At 50.2% G+C, this 19805-nt stretch overlaps 1 protein-coding gene across 1 annotated transcript in view; it reads left to right on the forward strand.

Moving 5' to 3' along the window:
- TENM4 (teneurin transmembrane protein 4) overlaps nucleotides 1-19805 on the forward strand; it is a 1459233-nt gene that overhangs the window by 1275209 nt on the left and 164219 nt on the right. Inside the window, exons 14-15 of the mRNA XM_060274010.1 lie at nucleotides 1129-1343; nucleotides 2683-2893. Coding sequence (XP_060129993.1) covers nucleotides 1129-1343; nucleotides 2683-2893 — 426 coding nt within the window. The remainder of the gene's footprint in view (nucleotides 1-1128; nucleotides 1344-2682; nucleotides 2894-19805) is intronic.

The raw sequence follows: 19805 nt of genomic DNA on the forward strand, positions 1-19805 counted from the left end.
CAACCCTACCCTTATTCAGGCCGAATACTGCAGAACAGGCTCTGGGTGGTTTACAACAACCCGGCGGTGCTGTTCAGAGGGATTAGGCTCCTACTACAGGTTGGGCTGAAGCTGAGGTTGTAGTTACATGTGGCTTTTACCCCCTTGCAAAAGAAAGAAGAAGTCGTGCGCAATAATACACTCTTATACCCCTGTGGCAGGTGGGGCCGGCAGGGAATAGCAAGTATAGGCAGCTGTTAATATCTGCAGGTCAGAGGATGGGCTGAGTTCGATTTGGATTCTTAGTCAAAATTTCTCCGTACCACACAGGTCCCAGCAGACATTAATATGCATCATTTTCCCTGCCCCCCCCACCTTCAGACCTCCTCCCAGGCCAAATCCAACCCTCAATTGTTTGTAGAAGCTTCCTGCTCCATAGACCTGCATACAAGCCAGCTTTTAGGTGCTCGAAGACAAAAAAAAAAGTAAACAAATTGCACACAAATTAAAGACCCAAGTTACTATTGAGTGCTATATTTCTTTCCCCTGTAACACAGACATACACAACCCAACAACATTAATAGACAGGGAATCATTTCAGGCCAGCTTTTCATTTTTTAAAATTTATTTCCTCTCCCCCCACCTCCCCCATTCAGGATACGTGGAACCTTCTGAGAAAGGGCGACACAGCTCTGCAATTCAATGGACTGTGCCACTTCAGACTGCCGATGGGGGGGGCCAGGATCGCGATTTTGAAAGCTGTCCACAAATAATAAACTTTCCACAAGCAGAAAACCAGCCCAGCAGGCAAAGGACTGCAGTATTCAGGGGTCCTCCACAGAAATTCCACAAGTCTTACCCAAATTTTCCCTTCCTTTGAATGTTCTCAGATGTTTCCTTCGAGCAGGAATCTCTAGGGTTGATGATGACCCTGACCCTACACCTGCCCCATTGCACTTACTTGCAAGGTGCAAACACCCTCTGGCTTTGTGGCTTTTGATAATAAAATACAGGGGGGGTTAACAATGCAGGCAGGAGCATGTTCATTCCCAGGAGCCATCGCCATAGGCTGCCGCGGAAGCGATGGTCGGCGGCAGCATTCTCACAACCTAATCCAATCTTTTCTTTTCTTTTCCTGTATCTCAGCAGGGAAGCCCAGTAGTTTCTTTCCGGAAGACAGTTTTATAGACACCGGGGAGATTGATGTTGGCAGGCGAGCCATGCAGAAGATCCCTCCCGGTATCTTTTGGAGATCTCAGGTGTTCATTGACCACCCGGTACACCTGAAGTTCAACGTTTCATTAGGGAAGTCTGCCCTGGTTGGGATTTATGGCAGGAAAGGCCTCCCCCCTTCACACACACAGGTAAGAAGAATGCTGTCACCTGAGGGTATAGGTTGAGCTCGGGTAATATATGCAGCTCAGAGCCCTCTAACCTACCAGGATGGGAGGTCATATTATTAAAAATGCAATTAAATTGGAACAACTGAAGACATCCCCCCCCCAACAAACTTCCTCCCTGCTGGATGAACAGGTCTCTGCCATGGGTGTCCACTTGGTACAGTTTTTAAATTTATCTGCTCTCATGTTGTTTTTAGCTCTCTTCCTGCTGATCTTTTTTTTAAAAAAAAACACAATTGCTCGTATCAGAAGAGGAAGTCCTTTTGAGTGCAGTGGTACCTCGCAAGATGAATTTAAGTCATTCCGCGAGTCAATTCGTTTTGCGAAAAATTCGCCTTGTGAATCGCGGTTTCCCATAGTAATGCATTGAAATTTCTTTGTTTTTTTGCCCATAGGAACGCATTAATTAAATTTCAATGCATTCCTATGGGAAACCGCGATTCGCAAGATGATTTTTTTTTTTGCAAAACGAATTCGTCTTGCGAGTCACCATCAGATCGCAAGACGCATTCGTCTTGCGAAAAATTCGTCTTGCAGGGAATTCACCTTGCGAGGTACCACTGTATAGTCTTATGCAGGCACCCCCAAACTGCGGCCCTCCAGATGTTTTGGCCTACAACTCCCATGTTCCCTAGCTAAGAGGACCAGTAGTTAGGGATGATGGGAATTGTAGTCCAAAACATCTGGAGGGCCAAAGTTTGGGAATGCCTCTAATAAAGCATCAATTTCTTTAAAAAAAATACCTCCTGATACAGCGCTGCCATCAGATGTCTTCGAAAAGTTGTATATTTCTTTATCTCCTTGACATCTGAAGGGACCCACAGATATCATCCAGACTGACCCCCCAGGACCAGTAGTTAGGGATGATGGGAATTGTAGTCCAAAACATCTGGAGGGCCGAAGTTTGGGGATGCCTGGTCTTATGTTCTCTTACCCTTAAACACAGTAGGTCTTCTGAGGAGACAAGATTTCACTGACCCACTTTTTTGCTTCCTGCCCTTTAAGTATTTGAGAGGTGCCTTGTTTTTTTATTAGCCTCCGAACCCAAATTTCAATTGAGAGGTGCCAGAACCGGGGGGGGGGGAGCCCTGCATGTAATTGTTTTCACATACTTCCCCCCCCCCAAGGAAATAACAGTATGACAAATGAAAAATAGATGTATTTCCTGTTAATGAAATTCTGCGGCGCACCTGTAACCTAGATATAGATGCCGATTTCACCAGGCTGCATCCCAAAAAACATCGGAAGACTTGGGTAACGTTCCTGAAATTGCCCTTTTTCACCTCGTTTCCTTGTGTTCCAGTTCGACTTTGTGGAGCTTCTGGATGGGAGGAGACTGCTAACTCAGGAGGCCCGAAGTCTGGAAGGCCCTCAGCGGCAGCAAAAGGGCTTTGTGCCCTTAGCCAGCCACGAGACGGGATTTATTCAGTATTTGGATTCAGGGATGTGGCACCTCGCCTTTTACAACGACGGGAAGGAGTCTGAGGTGGTCTCGTTTCTCACCACGGCTGTTGGTAAGAACTTAATTTTTGGAAATGTATGCTTTTTCGTTTTTTCCAGCCAGCGTTAGTACCGGGGCTGCCATCTTCCTGTCTTCCGCCACACCAAACCCAATCAAACAATATTTCTCGCAGGGATGCTACCGTGACCCAAACTTGCTCAGGTGCTCATATTTTCTCAGTCGCAGGAATGCCGCAGACCAGGCAACCTTTCTGAGGCCGGCGCTCACGTGTTTGGAAATTTAAGGCAATTGCCAAATTGGCTGCTGTGGGGCTCTTGGCGTAGCACAAAATGGCTGCCAGGTTGAGCAGAGCAGTAAAAAGGCAAGCCCACAAAATGGTTGCAAGCGGTCCCCTCACCATACCTGCCAAGTTCCGGCCTGAGAAATAAGGGACTGGACCGGAAGTAGTGCTGCCGCCATTTTGGAACTGGGCGGAGCATGCTCAGAAGTGACTTTTGATGCTGCTCTGCCCTGTTCCAAAATGGCCACTGCACCAGAAGACGCACTGCAGCCATTTTGGAACTGGGCAAAGCAGCATCAAAAGTCGCTTCTGAGCATGCTCCGCCCAGTTCCAAAATGGCCGCCGCACCAGAATAAACCAGGGGGAAACAAAAAAATCCGTTTTTTCAGCTGGGAACAGCTGGGAAACGGGGGTGTTATGTACTGAGCTGAATCCTAGAACAATAGGATTCAGAATCAGCGGGAGCTACCCAATCCAACTCCAGGTGGAAGTGAATCCGCAACCTGATTGGCCTGCTGGAGCAGCCAATCAGGCGGCTGGCAGAAGTGAATCTGCTACCTGATTGGCCTGTAGGAGCAGCCAATCAGGCTGCAGGCAGAAGTCAATCCACAATATAATTGGCCCACAGGTGTAGCCCTGAAGTAGCCAATCACGCAAGGCCCATTGTGTAAATAATGTATATAAGCAGATGGTTTTGGGAAAAGAGCCTTTCGTCTTCTCTTCTTCTCCTTGATGAATATGAGCTGAATAAAGAGCATGAAATTCACTCTCGACTCCGAGTATATTTCACTGGCGACGAAGGTGGGATCCTGCTGAGCTGACCGCCACCACGCACTGCACCGCAGCACCGCCACCTGCTGCACCGCTGCATCGCACCGTGCATCCAGGCTTCAGCTCCAGTACCCAAGGAACCCAGAATGGCAACCGACAGCAGCTTCTTGCCATTCAAACCAGCATCAGGAGACTGGGAAGGGTACGCCGCCCGTTTCAACTTCCTCCTGCAAGCGAAAGAAGTCACCAACGATGCCATGAAGAGGGCGACATTCTTCAGCGTCTGTGGAGAGGAGACGTTTGAAATCGCCCGGGCTCTCCTTGCACCTAGAGATGTCGCTACCATCTCTTACAAAACAATAATGGAACGGCTGAAGGAGCACTTTTCACCACAGCCCTCGGTGGTAGCTTGCCGAAATGCCTTCTACGCAAAGCGGCAAGCCCCGGGGAAAACCATAACTGGGTTTGTGACCTCCCTCCGCCAAGCCGCCCGGTTATGCAACTTCTCAGAGTTGGAGAACATGCTTCGTGACCGCCTCGTCGGTGGCCTGAGGGACGAGATGTTGCAACGACGCCTCTACGCCAAAAAAGACCTCACGTTCCAGATTGCTCTGGAGGAAGCCCTGGCAACCGAAGCCGCCGAGAGGTCAACGCAAGAGGCACGACCGGCCCCGCCATCCCAACCGAGGGTCTACCACGAAGACCTCACCGACGAATCCGAATCTGACAGGGAGGAAGTACACCGAGTACAGCGGCGCACTCAAGCAGCACACACACCACAGCAGCCTCGACGAGAAGGAGGGAACTGTGCAAGCTGCGGGGAGAACCACGAGAGGAGGACCTGTCGTTTCCGCAACGCAGAGTGCAGGCAGTGCAGAAAATTGGGACACATCGCCCGGGTGTGTCGGGCTCGACTCACCCGTCGACAAGCATCAGATGACCGACCCAGGAGCCCCAGGGCACACGGCACCATGCACCAAGGCAACTCGACGGAGATCACGGACTACCAGGTATTCCAGTTGCCCCATCCCAGCACAGAGAAAATTTATATAGAGGTACAGATAGAGGGAGCCCCATGCCGCATGGAGCTGGACACGGGTTCAACTCTATCCATAATCTCGGCCCGAACATTAAGGGAACTGTGCCCTAATGGGGGTCCCAAACTAAGGCCGGCCCCATTCACCCTCCGGGACTTCCAGAAACGTAAGGTCCCTACAATGGGGGTGGGGACCTTCAGGGTGCAATATCGAGGGCGAAAGCAACAATTGGACTTGCTGGTAGTTAAGGGCCCCTACGTTAGCTTACTGGGACTGGCATGGTTTGGACCTCTGGGGCTAGCCGTTACCGGGGTGAACCGCACTAGCTTACAAGTGGACGTGGACGCCATATGCAAAGAGTTTCCAGGGGTTTTCGATGGGGCATTGGGACGATATACAGGACCCCCCATTGCCCTACAGCTAGACCCCGCTGTACGACCCATCAGGCACAAGGCCCGCCGGGTCCCGTTCGCCCTGAAACCCCGCATAGACGAGGAATTGGACCGGCTCGTGGAGCAAGGAGTGCTGTAGCCGGTGCCCAACGCCCCCTGGGAAACTCCAATTGTCACACCCGTCAAGCCTAACGGTTCGGTCCGCATCTGTGCAGACTACAAATGCACCATAAACAAGGCTCTCACGGCCCATGCATACCCAGTGCCAGTGGTCAGCCATGTCCTCGCCACCCTGGCTGGGTCAAAAATCTTTGGCAAACTGGACTTGGCCCAAGCGTATCAACAGTTGCCTGTGGACGAAGCCACAGCAGAGGCTCAGACGATTGTGACGCACAGAGGGGCATTCAGAGTAAAGCGGCTGCAATTTGGCGTTAGCGTGGCACCAGGCATATTCCAGAATCTAATGGACTCTCTCCTTAAAGGGATTCCTGGCGTCACCCCCTTCTTCGATGATGTACTGATCGCCGGGCCCACACCAGAGGAATTTGAGGACCGCCTCCGCTCCGTCCTGCACCGTTTCCAGACGGCGGGCCTCAAGGTGAAGCGGGAAAAGTGTTTACTGGGAGTGCCGCAGGTGGACTTTCTGGGATTTAAGGTGGACGCAGAAGGGGTCCATCCAACCGGTGACAAGGTACGGGCCATTTGTGAGGCCCCAGCACCCAAGAGCAAGCCCGAACTTCAGTCATTCTTGGGACTATTGAACTTTTACCATGCCTTCCTTCCCCATAAGGCAGCGGTAGCGGAGCCCCTACACAGACTCCTAGATAAAAGGGCCCCTTGGGTGTGGGGCCAGCGACAAAGGGCCGCATTCCAGGCAGTCAAGGACTTGCTCGTCTCGAACTCGGTCTTGGCACACTTCGACGAGAGGCTGCCAGTGGTGCTGGCATGCGACGCCTCTCCCTATGGCATCGGCGCTGTCCTGGGACACCAACTCCCGGATGGAAGAGAGGTGCCGGTGGCATACTTCTCCCAGACGCTTGCTGCAGCTGAACGAAACTACTCACAGATTGACAAGGAGGGTCTGGCAATCGTGAAGGGCGTAAAAAAATTCCATGATTTCTTGTACGGGCGGCCCTTTACCATAGTGACTGACCACAAGCCGTTGCTTGGCCTGTTTGCCCCCGAGAAGCAGACCCCCCAAGTGTTGTCTCCACGTGTCCTCAGGTGGTCAATTTTCCTTGCCGGCTACCAGTATGCACTAATCCACCGCCCTGGGAAGGCGATGGGCCACGCAGACGCACTCAGCAGGCTACCACTACCAGAAACAGGCCCCGACCCAGCGCCTGCGCAAGAGGTTATGACCCTGGAGCTGCTTCCCGACCGACCCATTCAGGCACAAGAAGTTGCGCACCATTCCACAAAAGATAGGGTCATCTCCCGGGTCCTGGACTGGGTGTGGCGAGGATGGCCCAGCAGCAGCCCCGGGCCAGAACTCGCTGGCTACACAAACCGCAAACATGAACTGTCGGCCCACAAGGGGTGCCTGTTATGGGGAAGCAGGGTTGTTGTTCCCCAGCCCCTCCGCAAAAGGGTCCTCACAGCCCTACACGAGACACACCCAGGGGTAGTGAGGATGAAGGCCCTTGCCAGGAGTTATGTGTGGTGGCCGGGGATTGACAGAGAGATAGAGGCCTGGGTCCAACACTGCCAGACCTGCCAAGAATCCCGCCCGGATCCCCCAAGGGCCCCAGTCCAGCCCTGGGAGTCCGCCCGACATCCATGGTCACGCTTGCACGTGGACTTCGCTGGCCCCTTCCAGGGAAAAACATTCTTCATAGTGGTGGATTCCTACACCAAATGGCTGGAGGTCGCACTGGTACCGTCCACTTCTACGGCGGCAGCCATCCGGGTACTACGTAAGCTGTTTGCAACCCACGGGCTCCCTGACACCCTCGTCTCGGACAATGGAACCGCATTCACGTCAGAGGAGTTCCAGACCTTCACAGCGCAGAACGCCATCCGCCACATCCGCTCAGCACCATTCCACCCTGCCACCAATGGCCAAGCGGAGCGCATGGTGCGGACCACCAAGGACAGCCTCCGCCGCATAACACAAGGGGACTGGGAATACCGCCTTGCCGCATTTCTTCTAGCACAGCACAACACCCCAAGCACAACGACGGGCCGGAGCCCAGCTGAACTACTCATGGGCCGGCGCCTTGCAACTAGACTGGACCGACTTCACCCTGACAGAGCTCAGGATGAGGTAGTGGTGGGGAATGGCAGGAACCCCCGGACATTTGTGGCCCAGGACCCAGTGTATGCAAAGAATTTTGGGGCAGGCCCAGCATGGGTACCTGCCACAGTCACCAAGGTGACCGGTCCCGTGTCGTACGAGGTACTAACGGAAGGGGGGCAATGTTGGCGCCGCCACTGCGACCAGCTACGGCGACGATTCCCAGGAGGAACCCGGGAGGAGAGCGGGACAGAGGGGTCCCAAGGGGACAGCAGGGCAGTGAGGCCTGTAGAGCGAGAGGGGTGGGCAGGGGAAGCAGAAGCAGTAGGCACAGAGGGGCACCCTGAGGCTGGAAGGACACCGGAACCTAGTCACAACCTAGTGGTTCAGTGGCGCCAGACCAGACAGCCCCGGCACAGCCAGCAGCCTCGGAACACGAGCCAGAACCAGAACCCCTGACCAAGGAACACCCCAGGCCACAACGCACACAGAGGCGGCCAGCAGACCTTGGGGACTACGAATGCAACTTCCCGGGCAGGACTGGAACTTAGAGGGGAGGGGTGTTATGTACTGAGCTGAATCCTAGAACAATAGGATTCAGAATCAGCGGGAGCTACCCAATCCAACTCCAGGTGGAAGTGAATCCGCAACCTGATTGGCCTGCTGGAGCAGCCAATCAGGCGGCTGGCAGAAGTGAATCTGCTACCTGATTGGCCTGTAGGAGCAGCCAATCAGGCTGCAGGCAGAAGTCAATCCACAATATAATTGGCCCACAGGTGTAGCCCTGAAGTAGCCAATCACGCAAGGCCCATTGTGTAAATAATGTATATAAGCAGATGGTTTTGGGAAAAGAGCCTTTCGTCTTCTCTTCTTCTCCTTGATGAATATGAGCTGAATAAAGAGCATGAAATTCACTCTCGACTCCGAGTATATTTCAGGGGGTTTCCCGGGGAATACGGGAGACTTGGCAGCTATGCCCCTCACCCCACTAGGGTGTGTGTGGAATTCAGCCTCCGTCAGCCACACTCATTCGCAGAGAGAAAGTCTTCATGCATCTCCTGTATTCAGAACAGAAGGGAGACGGGAAGCCGAATGAAGCACCCAGTGACATGGGGACACATTTACAGGAGCACATGGAACACGGCAGAAGCTGAGCAAGTGCAGGCAGGAACGAAGTGAGGAGAGTTCCCTGTGCATTGTGGATTATTAAAGGGAGAATTACTGAGGCCTTCCGTGAGCAACACTGGAAGTACCGGCTAGCACACCTGTCTCCTGTGGGCACCGCTTGGGCAACATCTTCCATTGACCCCAATTTCTATTAATAATAATAATATACTGCCCTGTATAATGAAGGCGCCAGGTGAACTTCCCTGGGGAGAGCATTCCACAGACGGGGAGCCACTGCAGAGAAGGCCCTGTTCTCGTGTTGTCACCCTCCAGACCTCACACAGAGGAGGCACACGAAGAAGGGCCTCAGGAGGTGATCTCAGGGTCCGGGTAGGTTCATATGGAAAGAAGCAGTCCTTGAGGTATTGCAGTCCTGAGCCGTTTCTACTTTGGAAGAGGCCAAGTGTTGTTGTTTTGTTGTTCTTACGCTAAAAGATCTCAGGGCCGTTCGCAAGATAAAAATACAAGATAAAAGGATGAATACATAGTTAAAACCAAAGAAAACCAAACAATAACCCTCTCCCACTTTCCAGAGAGGTGGTGACTGGTCCAAGGCCAGCCAGTGAGCTTCATGGCTGAGTCGGGGTGTAATCCCTGGTGTCTCAGCATTCTAACCACTGGCAGGCTGAATAAAAAAATTCCTTCAGTAGCACCTTAAAGACCAACTAAGTTTTTATGTTGGTATGAGCTTTCGTGTGCATGCACACTTCTTCAGATACACTTGAAACAGAAGTCAGACCCTTATGTATATACAGAGGGTGGGGTGGGTGGGAATGGGTGATGGGCTGATGGGAGTGGTAAACCTGTAGATGGCTGTTAACGACTGCTGATGACTGCAATTGGTCCTGCGGCGGGAAAAGCAAGGGCTGAGGCGCTAAAGAAAGCTAGATCATGCACAATGAGATAAGAATCCAATGTCTTTGTTCATCCCAGGTGGCTCCATGGTTTTAAGCTTGGTAATGAGTTCCAATTCAGCAACTTCTCTTTCCAGTCTGTTCCTGAAATTTTTCTGTAATAAAACAGCTGCTTTAAGATCTTGTATAGAATGTCCTGGGAGATTGAAGTGTTCTCCTACTGGTTTCTCTGTCTTGTGGTTCCTGATGTCAGATTTATGTCCATTTATCCTTTGGCGTAGGGTTTGGCCTGTTTGTCCAATATAGAGAGCTGAAGGGCACTGTTGGCATTTGATGGCATACACAATGTTAGAAGATGAGCAATTAAATAGTCCTGAGATGGTATGTTGGATGTTGTTGGGGCCAGGAATGTTGTTGTCCGGGTGTATGTGGCAGCAAAGTTGGCATCTGGGTTTATTGCAGGCTCTGGTACCAGTGTCCATGTTAAGTCTGGTGGTTGTACTGGCAGGCTGGTTAGATTTTCGCTAGACCAGGGGTTCCCAACAATATTTTCTCGAGGACCCCTCATCGAGCCGCTATTGTGACAAGGACCCCCATTAATTCCTAATCCTAAAATTAAAAAGTGAGAGCCAAATTAAGAGTCTTTTTATATTTTATAGTTATACGTTTTTTACAGTTACAACAGAGTACTGCATCAGTATACAGTTAGTTCTAATTTTCAGTTCTTAATGAGATGAGTTAAATCTGTCCTTTGAGTCCATTATTTCTGAAATATTAGGTTCCAAACGTGAAACTTTCACTCTGAAATCCGACCGCATGTCGAGCCGATTCCTATATTTGTTTTTCATGAAACACATGGAAGAAAATGCTTGCTTTGTTTACAAACACTACTGTTTTGCAAAGAGGCAGCGCGCACCAGGGAGGAGGGAGGGGAATGGAGAAGACAGGGTACCTGCGCAGTAGCGCACAAATGAAGCCAACGCGCGCAAAGCATCTTGGGGAGGTGAGCGTTAGTAGAATGCGCGCACTGCCTCTTTGCAAAACAGACTCTGCGCTAGACTCTGCTCATGCAGGAAGCGGCCAAAACAAAAAATCTGTTATCATGGGAGACACCTGGCTTGAGAGCAGTACATGTGAAAAGGATCTAGGAGTCTTGGTAGACCTCAAACTTGACATGAGTCAGCAGTGTGATGCAGCAGCTAAAAAAGCCAATGCAATTCTGGGCTGCATCAATAGGAGTATAGCATCTAGATCAAGGGAAGTAATAGTACCACTGTATTCTGCTCTGGTCAGACCTCACCTGGAGTACTGTGTCCAGTTCTGGGCACCACAGTTCAAGAAGGATACTGATAAGCTGGAACATGTCCAGAAGAGGGCAACCAAAATGGTCAAAGGCCTGGAAACGATGCCTTATGAGGAACGGCTTAGGGAGCTGGGTATGTTTAGCCTGGAGAAGAGAAGGTTAAGGGGTGATATGATAACCATGTTCAAATATATAAAAGGATGTCATATAGAGGAGGGAGAAAGGTTGTTTTCTGCTGCTCCAGAGAAGCGGACACGGAGCAACGGATTCAAACTACAAGAAAGAAAATTCCACCTAAACATTAGGAAGAACTTCCTGACAGTAAGAGCTGTTCGGCAGTGGAATTTGCTGCCAAGGAGAGTGGTGGAGTCTCCTTCTTTGGAGGTCTTTAAGCAGAGGCTTGACAGCCATCTGTCAGGAATCCTTTGATGGTGTTTCCTGCTTGGCAGGGGGTTGGACTGGATGGCCCTTGTGGTCTCTTCCAACTCTATGATTCTATGATTCTATACGAAATATATTTAATATATTTTTTATTCTAATAGCATCTTGCGGACCCCTCTGGCATAGCTCGCGGACCAGCTGTTGGGAACCACTGCGCTAGACAATTCCTTTCTGTAGGGTCCCACACCCCATTCACACCAAAGGACCGTTTCATCCAGCATCCACCAGGACCAACCAGATGCCTCTGGGAAGCCCACCAAACCGGGGCACGAGGGCTGTAGCCTTTCTTGCTGCTGTTCACAGCTGCCAGTATCCATTGGTGTGCAACCACCTCTAAACCTGGAGGTGACTGATAGCCAGCACTGCACCTGCCCTCCTTTAAAAGGCGCCCAAGGCTGTAGCCACCATTGCTTCTCAATTCAACAATTTCCACACGCTGCACCTACTTGGAATCCAGTATCAGGGGGTCGTGGGTGATGCTTACCCAAAACCCCTCCATGGGCCTTGCTCCTCAGGCTTTCACCGGGAACGGAAATCGTCAGCGCAGTGCATTTGCGCTGGCAGAACCAATCCAGAGCCCCTTCCTTGTGTGTTCACATTGCATTGATCTCTTGCCGCAACTCACCTCTGTCCTATCCAGATGCCCGTGGCAGGAAGTTAGGTAAACTCTTCTCTGAGCTTGCCTTTGTATACCTCCCTTCAGCATGTTACAGGTGAGACACTTGTGGGGATGCAGGGAGCCACAGTTTCTCCCGTGTGGGATACAGCCCTCATCTTAAAAGACGGCCACATTTCCAAACTTGCTTCTGCAGCTCAAGAAAAACAACAATAAATCAATACTGTACAGTTAAACCTCGGTTTACGTCTACCTCTGTTTGCGACCGCTTCGGCGAGCGACCGCCGCAGACCCGAAAGTGTTTACATCCGGGTTCCGCGGCGTCGGATGCGCAGGCGCGATCTGCACAGCTTGCACATGCGCAGAAGCGCTCTATCAGCGCTTCGCGCATGCACAGAAGCGTGCCTTCGGTGAGCGACCGCTTCGGCGAGCGACCGCCTCCACGGAATGGGTTGCGGTCGCAAACCGAGGTACCACTGTAAGTAATTGGGTCGTGATTTAGTCCTGCCTGAAGGGCGTTGTATATTTCCACACTCTTTACAACAACTCTGCATGGTAGGGCAGCATTAATTGGCTCATACTGCTGGGTCAGGGTGAGGTTTAGGCAGAGAATTTTGCCTCTGGCTACCCAGCGAATTCAGGGCTGGTGAGAGATTTGATCCAGGAATTTCTTAGCTCGTAGCTCGTAGCCGCTACATTACGAAGCCTCGCCAAGTAGTCTAGATTATTTTTTGCTCTGCTGAAAGCTGAGACGGACATTCTTTCAACAGTCAGTATTTGGTTTTGTTCTGGTTTTATTTTATTTTATTTTTATTTTTTAAAAAGCTACTAAATATCAGGAGACTCTCAATAAAAACCACACAGGGTGGCCATAATTAACAGCTATTTTATATTTCACGGAATCAGGCCAACCATGTTCCTTCGCCCCTAATCCATCTTGTTGTAATTCACAGACCCTCCCATAAAAATTAACACTTAGCATTCTCCTAACCACAATGATTACTTAATGGTCCAATTTTTTTCTTCCTGGACTGCGAAAACGAAGGGTTGTTCTGAGCTTTCCATTAATCCTTCTCCCCAAAGAGGCCTTGGCTCTGAGTCTCAGCTGTCTGCAGTAGTTACCTGAGAGCTATTGGCTGTAATTTGTCTTGGCAGGTTAATTAAAAGTTTAGGTCTTATTAAAGCAAAGTCATTAAGGCTGCAATGTACTTTTTTTTTTAAACCATGAAAGTTTACTTAATCACAGTTTGAAATGCAATTGTAATATTCTGCTTTCGGGTGAGAACTTTGAACAGGTATTCACTGTCAGGAACGCGTACATTTTCCCATACACACGTATGTGTGTGCTCGAGCCTATTCATCGTTAAGTGGTGCAGAAAATAATTGCACTTTAATTTACCACGTGGTAATCTGACCCTACAGAATGCAGTTTTTTATTCCGTGATCCTCTTGCAGCTTACAATTGGAAATGAGATGGGCTTTTACCTCTCTGTGCAGCATCTTCCCCTCCAGAGGACTTTGCAAGGTTGCTCCTGGAGATTTTCCATCTAGTCCCACATCCCCTACCCGTGAAACTCCCACTTCAACTGCAGAAGTATATTCACATCCACATTACGATGCAGTCGCAGAGCTAGCTGGCCTCTGGGTCAAGAAGGGCCATAGCTCCGTGGTAGAACGTCTGCTTCGCATGCAGAAGCTCCTAGGTCCAATCCCCAATAGCATCTCCAAGTAGGGCTGTGAGATAACCTTGCCTGAAATCCTTGAGAGGAGCTGCCGGCCAGTGTTGGCACTACTGAGCTAGATGGACCCATGGGTCTGACTCAGTGCTCCTATCAGAGAATTGTGGGGTTGCAGAGTTGGAATGGACCCCAAGGGTCATTTAGCACAACCCTCTGCAATGCAGGATTCATAGAATAGAATCATAGAGTTGGAAGAGACCACAAGGGCCATCCAGTCCAACCCCCTGCCAAGCAGGAAACACCATCAAAGCATTCTTGACAGGTGGCTGTCAAGCCTCCGCTTAAAGACCTCCAAAGAATCCATGACAGGTGGCCATCCAAATTCTGCTGAAAAGCCTCCAAGGAAGGAGAGCCCACAATCTCCCAAGGAAGACCGTTCCACTGTCGAACAGCTCTTGCCATCGGGAAGTTATTCCTGATTTTGAGTTGGAGTCTCCTTTCTTGTAAGTTGAAGCCATTGGTTTGGGGAAGCAGGAGAAAACAAGTTTGCTCCTTGAGATATTTGAAGATGGCTATCCTGTCTCCTCTCAATCTACTCTTTTTCAGGCTAAACATACGGACCTCCTTCAACCGTTCCTCATCAGGCTTGGTTTCCAGACCCTTGATCATCTTACAACAATAAATATAATTTTATTATATTACCCCCACCCATCTGACTGGGTTGCCCCAGCCGCATCTTGGTTGCCCTCCTCTGCACACCTTTCAGCTTCTCAACATCCTTCTTAAATAGTGGTGCCCAGAAATGGACACAGTATTCCAAATTGTGGTCTGTCTAAGGCAGAATAGAGCAGTACAATTTCTTACATTGACCTGGGCACTATACTTCTGTTGATGCAGCGTAGAATAGCATCAGCCTTTTTTTGCTGTCGCAGCACACTCTTATACTGAGTGCTGAGCCAACAATGGGGGAGATTTTTTTATCTGCCCCGAGACCCTGCCGAGTCACAGCCAGTCTCAGAATATACCTTGCTCGCTCGGATAGTCAAATTGTCTAGTTTGAGGCAGCTTCCAAAAATATGCCTCGGAGAAAAAGCTCTACATACTTGCTAGATCTCCCCCAATCTGGTCTGCTTGTGTGTTTACCTATGGAGAATCTCACCCATATATAAACTACCAAAGCGGATTTTGCACTTTCCGCCCGCCTGTTGCCGAGAGACATCTCACCTGCGAGGCATCAGCCTGGGATTCACCAACATCTGTTGTCCAACTGTCACAGCTGGAAGGAAACATAGCCCAGTCGTAATGGAGGGGATCATTGGCATCAATGTGCTCCTAGGGTCGCATATGAGGAAAGGTGTATTTGCGTGCTCGCTGGGTAAATGTGGGGTGCTTGGATCGGAAGCTGCCTTTAGTGCAGAATGCTGCAGTATGGTTGCTGGCCAGAGTTAGACCCTGCCCACTGCCCAGACTTCTTCACTGCTTTCTAGTTGGCTGTCGGGGCAAGTCCAAGGTGTTGCTATTAGCAAATGAAGCCCTTAACCTTGCAGAATTGCCTTACCCAGTGCTCTCCCCCACCCGCCCCAAAAAATAGGTGTTGGTGCTCACCACGACATCGTTGCAGTAAGTGTCACACTTTTTAACAACGACAAAAAGAAGTGCCGTACTGCGAACCCTTCAGTACCTCCTGAAATAAAAAGCACTGGCCTTACTCCCATTCATGCCCTGTTACAGGTGCAACATACCGTATTTTCCTGTCTATAGGATGCCCCCTTGTATAAGCCCCCCCCCTATTTGGGGGGACTCAATTTTAGGAAAATGAGGGGAGATGGCCCAAAGTTGTTGAGCCTCTCCCCCCACGCAGCTGAGGGAATCGGGGGAAGTTGTGCTCCTGGGAGCACAACCTCCCCCGATGCTGCTGCACTCGGGAAATGACCCAGGGAGCGCCCACTGCACGCAGCGGCATCTGGGGAAGTTGCACTCCCGCCATACCTGCCAAGTTCCTCTCTGAAAAATAAGGGACCGGACCGAAATTAGCATACCGGAAGTATCGTGACGGCCATTTTGGAACTGGGCGGAGCATGCTCAGAAGTGACTTTTGATGCTGCTGTGCCCAGTTCCAAAATGGCCGTCGCGCCAGAATAAACCGGGGAAAAACAAAAAAAATCCGTTTTTTCGGCTGGGGACAGCTGAAAAAACGTGGGTTTCCCGGGGGAAACGGGAGACTTGGCAGCTATGGCTCCCACCAGCGAGCTGGCTGGCGGCACTCAGCTCCCCCCCCCATGCCACTATCCGTGTGTTGGACGACTCCAGTTTTTTAATGTGAGTCGAAAAACTTTGTCCAATACACAGAAAAGTATGATAATTCCCGTTACACGGCGGTAAGAAATAGTTATCTTAGTGTGGCAGCACATACACTTTGGAACTCCCTGCCTATTGACATCAGGCAGGCACCTTTGCTGTACGCTGCAATTCTGTACCCTTTCAGGGGCCGTCTTGAAACTTTTGTTTAGACAAGCCTAGCCAGACGTGTAGAAGTTACATGCGTTCTAATCTGCAGCTTGATTTTAATCAGTTTCTAAATACCTGCTTATAACTGTCCTTTGTTGATGATTTCACAGTATTTTTTTATCAACTTCTTTGAGGGTTTATTACTGTCAAGCAGTACTGTGTACAAAGTTTGCTAAATCTATAATTAAAGGTAAGAGAATAAAACCACACTGAGAGCCCATTTGTGGGGCTAAAAGGCAGGCTGTTTATTTTCATATATTTTAGAAAGAACTATGGGCACACTTTAAAATCTCCTCAGCAGTCATAGCCTCCTTTTCTGGGGGTTTTTCTGGGGGGTTGTGGTGCAACAAGGAAGAGGGATATAAGGTTTTGAGTGAGACACTGCATATACTAACTAGGGTGCAATGTTCCAGGTCACCAAGCAGATGGAATAGATAGATTTGGGCCAGGAGGGCAAGTTTGCGGGGTGAGAGGCAAGCTCCGAGATGCCTAATTTTAACCGCGATCTTGTGATTCATACAGGAGCCGTTAAACACATTTTGTCTCCGTGTGACCGGCTTTCAAAAACTAGAAGAAATGTGGACGGGATGTGCACATTTGAGCCAAGCCAGAATACGGGCAGGAAGCAAAGGAGCATGGTGCGGGCATGTCTAAATCGGGAGTTCTTTCAAGACTTTTGGGTGTGCGCTTGTCAACACCCACCTCTTTTAACGCTTCAGTTTGTTTTGGCTTATAGAGGCATGATGGCTGAGTCATTAGTGTTTAAAAAAATATAAACATGTAGGCAGAGACTTGGGAAATCGCGGAGGCACAATGGTTTTCTCTGCCCAAGTGGTGGAAAGCTGCCTTGCACAGAGGGGCTTGAAGAGTGGTTTATTACTGACTTTTTGGGGAAGGGGGAATAGCTCAGCTCTTTGCATCATAAAGGTAAAGGGACCCCTGACCATTAGGTCCAGTCATGACCGGCTCTGGGGTAAGACTCTCTACTTCGTAGTGCAGCATCAATTGACATGATGTCAGGTGTTTTTTGCGCTTTGACGTCTCGAGGATGGGACGTCAAAGCACTTCAAGTTATACTGAGCCAGACCCATTGCCTCATCTAGCTCAGTATTGTCAATGCCACCTGACAGCAGTTCCTCCAGGGTTTGAGACAGACTATCTCCCAGCCCTACTTTGAGATGCCAGGAATTGAACCTGTGACATTCTGCATGCAAAGCAGACGGTCAACAAAGGATCAATGGCCCTGACCCACTGGCTGTCAGGAGTATGGGCAGGAGTCAGGCTCTGGGGCCTGTAGTGCTTTGCAGGACTGGGGCATGCCTCAGCTTGTGCTGGAGAAGCAAGGCGTGGCCACACAGGTGAAGTCCTCAGCTTGTGCTGGAGAGGCAAGGAGTAGTCACCCAGGTGAGGCACTTGAGATCTCACTGCACCTGGTGGCAGGAGCTGGGAGGGATAAAAGCCCAGCATTTCCCTTCAGCTCTTTGCCACAGCAACACTATCCCTGCCTGGTTGCATCTGGCCTCTTGATCCTTGCTCCGTGAACCCTTGCCTTGCCGACGTCTTGATCCTTGCTCCATGGACCCTTGCCTTGCCGACGTCTTGATCCTTGCTCCATGGACCCTTGCCTTGCCGACGTCTTGATCCTTGCTCCTTGGACCCTTGCCTTGCCGACGCCTGAATCCTCGACCCTTGGACCTTCGCCTTGCTCCTTGTTCCTTGAGCCTTCGCCTTGCTCCTTGCTCCTAGGACCCTTGCCTTGCCGACTCCTGGATCCTCGACCCTTGGACCCTTGCTTTGCCTTCGCCTTGCTTCTTGTTACTTGAGCCTTCGCCTTGCTTCTTGCTCCTTGGATCTTCGTCTCTACCTTGCTCCTTGACCCTGCAACTGCCTGCTGCTGGACCCTCAGCCCTGCACCTGTTCCTGCTTCTACACCACCATCTTGCCTCTGGTCCTGACGCCCGCCGACCGGACCGTGACAGTGGCTTTCTACCCACATGCATTATTTTGTAAGCCACCATCATCTCCCCTCTTGGTCAGGACATTCAGCTCCGATGCAGGAAGATCAAAACTGAGAGCTTCCACATTTCTCGAAAGCCGCCCTTCCAGGAGTCTCTTTCCATGTCAGGAGAACCTTGGGAATGAGGCCCATTATAGTCCACTTCTAAGCTATTGCAACCATCTAATGCTAGCCTCTTGGCAGTGGACAAAAGAAAGGAACTACAAAGTGGAGGTTTCTCCTTGCAATAAGCCCGTTTCATCCCCTGTCCTTACAAATTACAGCTTGGGAAGACCAAGGTCTCTCTCCGTAATAAATTAACCTCCTTGTAAATGACTTTGGCAGCGTTTTTCTAACACAGATGCTCCTCGGCAAAGCGCCTGGCGGATTCACCTCTGCCGGATAGCAGTGATTTATTTGGGACAATCTGGTCTAAGTAGAACAAAATAGCAGGTCAAGGGAGAGCTGGAGTCAGCGCATCTGGGACAGATGTTGGCCAAAAACCTGTTTGGAGATGGCAAGGAACAGCCGAGAGCCCGGCTCCAGTCATCTACGGAGCCTTCCCGCAGCTGTTGCTGTCAAGCTTGAAGAACCAGGCAGCTCAGGGAGGAAGACTATATAAGATAGGACAAAAATATTTTATTTTATTTTTAAAGAAAGAAAGAAGAGTGGCCTTATTATGTCAAACTAAGGGCATGTCCTCTGCAGGTAAAAGTTGGTGTGGCATCAAGTCAGAGAGGTCTTCCAGGTGAGCCAATTGGCTCTTGCACTTCGGTGCTCCTGTTTTCTAAAAGAGGATTAGGCAAATTTACAGAGGAGACGGCTAAGCTCTGCTTCCACAGTTGAGAGACAGCAATGCTTCTGAAGGCCAGTTGCTGGAAATCACAGGAGGGGAGAGGGCAGCTCTTGTGTTTGAGTCCTGCTTGCAGGCTTCCCAGCATTCTGAGAACAGAATGCTGGATTAGATGGGCCATTGGCCTGATTCAGCATGCTCTTCTTAGGATGTGCAAGCGGAAATCTTGATGCTGACAGAATGAGTTTGTTGGATCCTGCCCAGAGTCTCCATGGGGTTCTTCTGGAGCCATTCTTCTGTAGTTACCCCATGAGGAAACTTCATGATCCTTGAACATTTCGCTTTCCTTGGTTTGATTCATCTCATTGCATTTGTATCCCACCTTTTCCTCCAAGGAGCTTGGGGTGGCGTACGTCTTCCTCCCCTTTGTCATTTCATCCCCATGGCAACCCTGCGAGGTAGGTTAGGCTGAGAGTCGGTGACTGGTCCAAGGTCATGGCTGAGTGGGGATTTGAACCCTAGTCCAACACTCCAACCACGACGCCACACTGGCTTCCTCACGTCCCAGATCACCAGCCAGCCATCTGCCCCTCTTATTCTCCTTTCCAGAGGAGTCTCCGCTCAAGGTAGACTGGTAGCCAAAGTCCTGCTCGGTTGTAAGCTAAACTAATGCTTCTATGTGATCCTGCAGTTCTGTCAAAACCCAGAAATCCCATCTCCCAGCCCCTTCCTCCCAAGCCCCAATGCTTCTTACTTGCATTCTTTCATGCATCCTGTTGATCTTCGCTCCGAGTAGTTAGATGAAGGATAAATGGATTATTATACCGCAAAAAGGCTCTTGAGTCAGCAAGTCTAGGCTTTGCTCCAAGCAAAGAGCTCTGGGAAGGTTAG

The sequence above is a fragment of the Zootoca vivipara genome, chromosome 4 (genome assembly GCF_963506605.1).
Source record: "Zootoca vivipara chromosome 4, rZooViv1.1, whole genome shotgun sequence".
Taxonomy (NCBI): domain Eukaryota; kingdom Metazoa; phylum Chordata; class Lepidosauria; order Squamata; family Lacertidae; genus Zootoca; species Zootoca vivipara.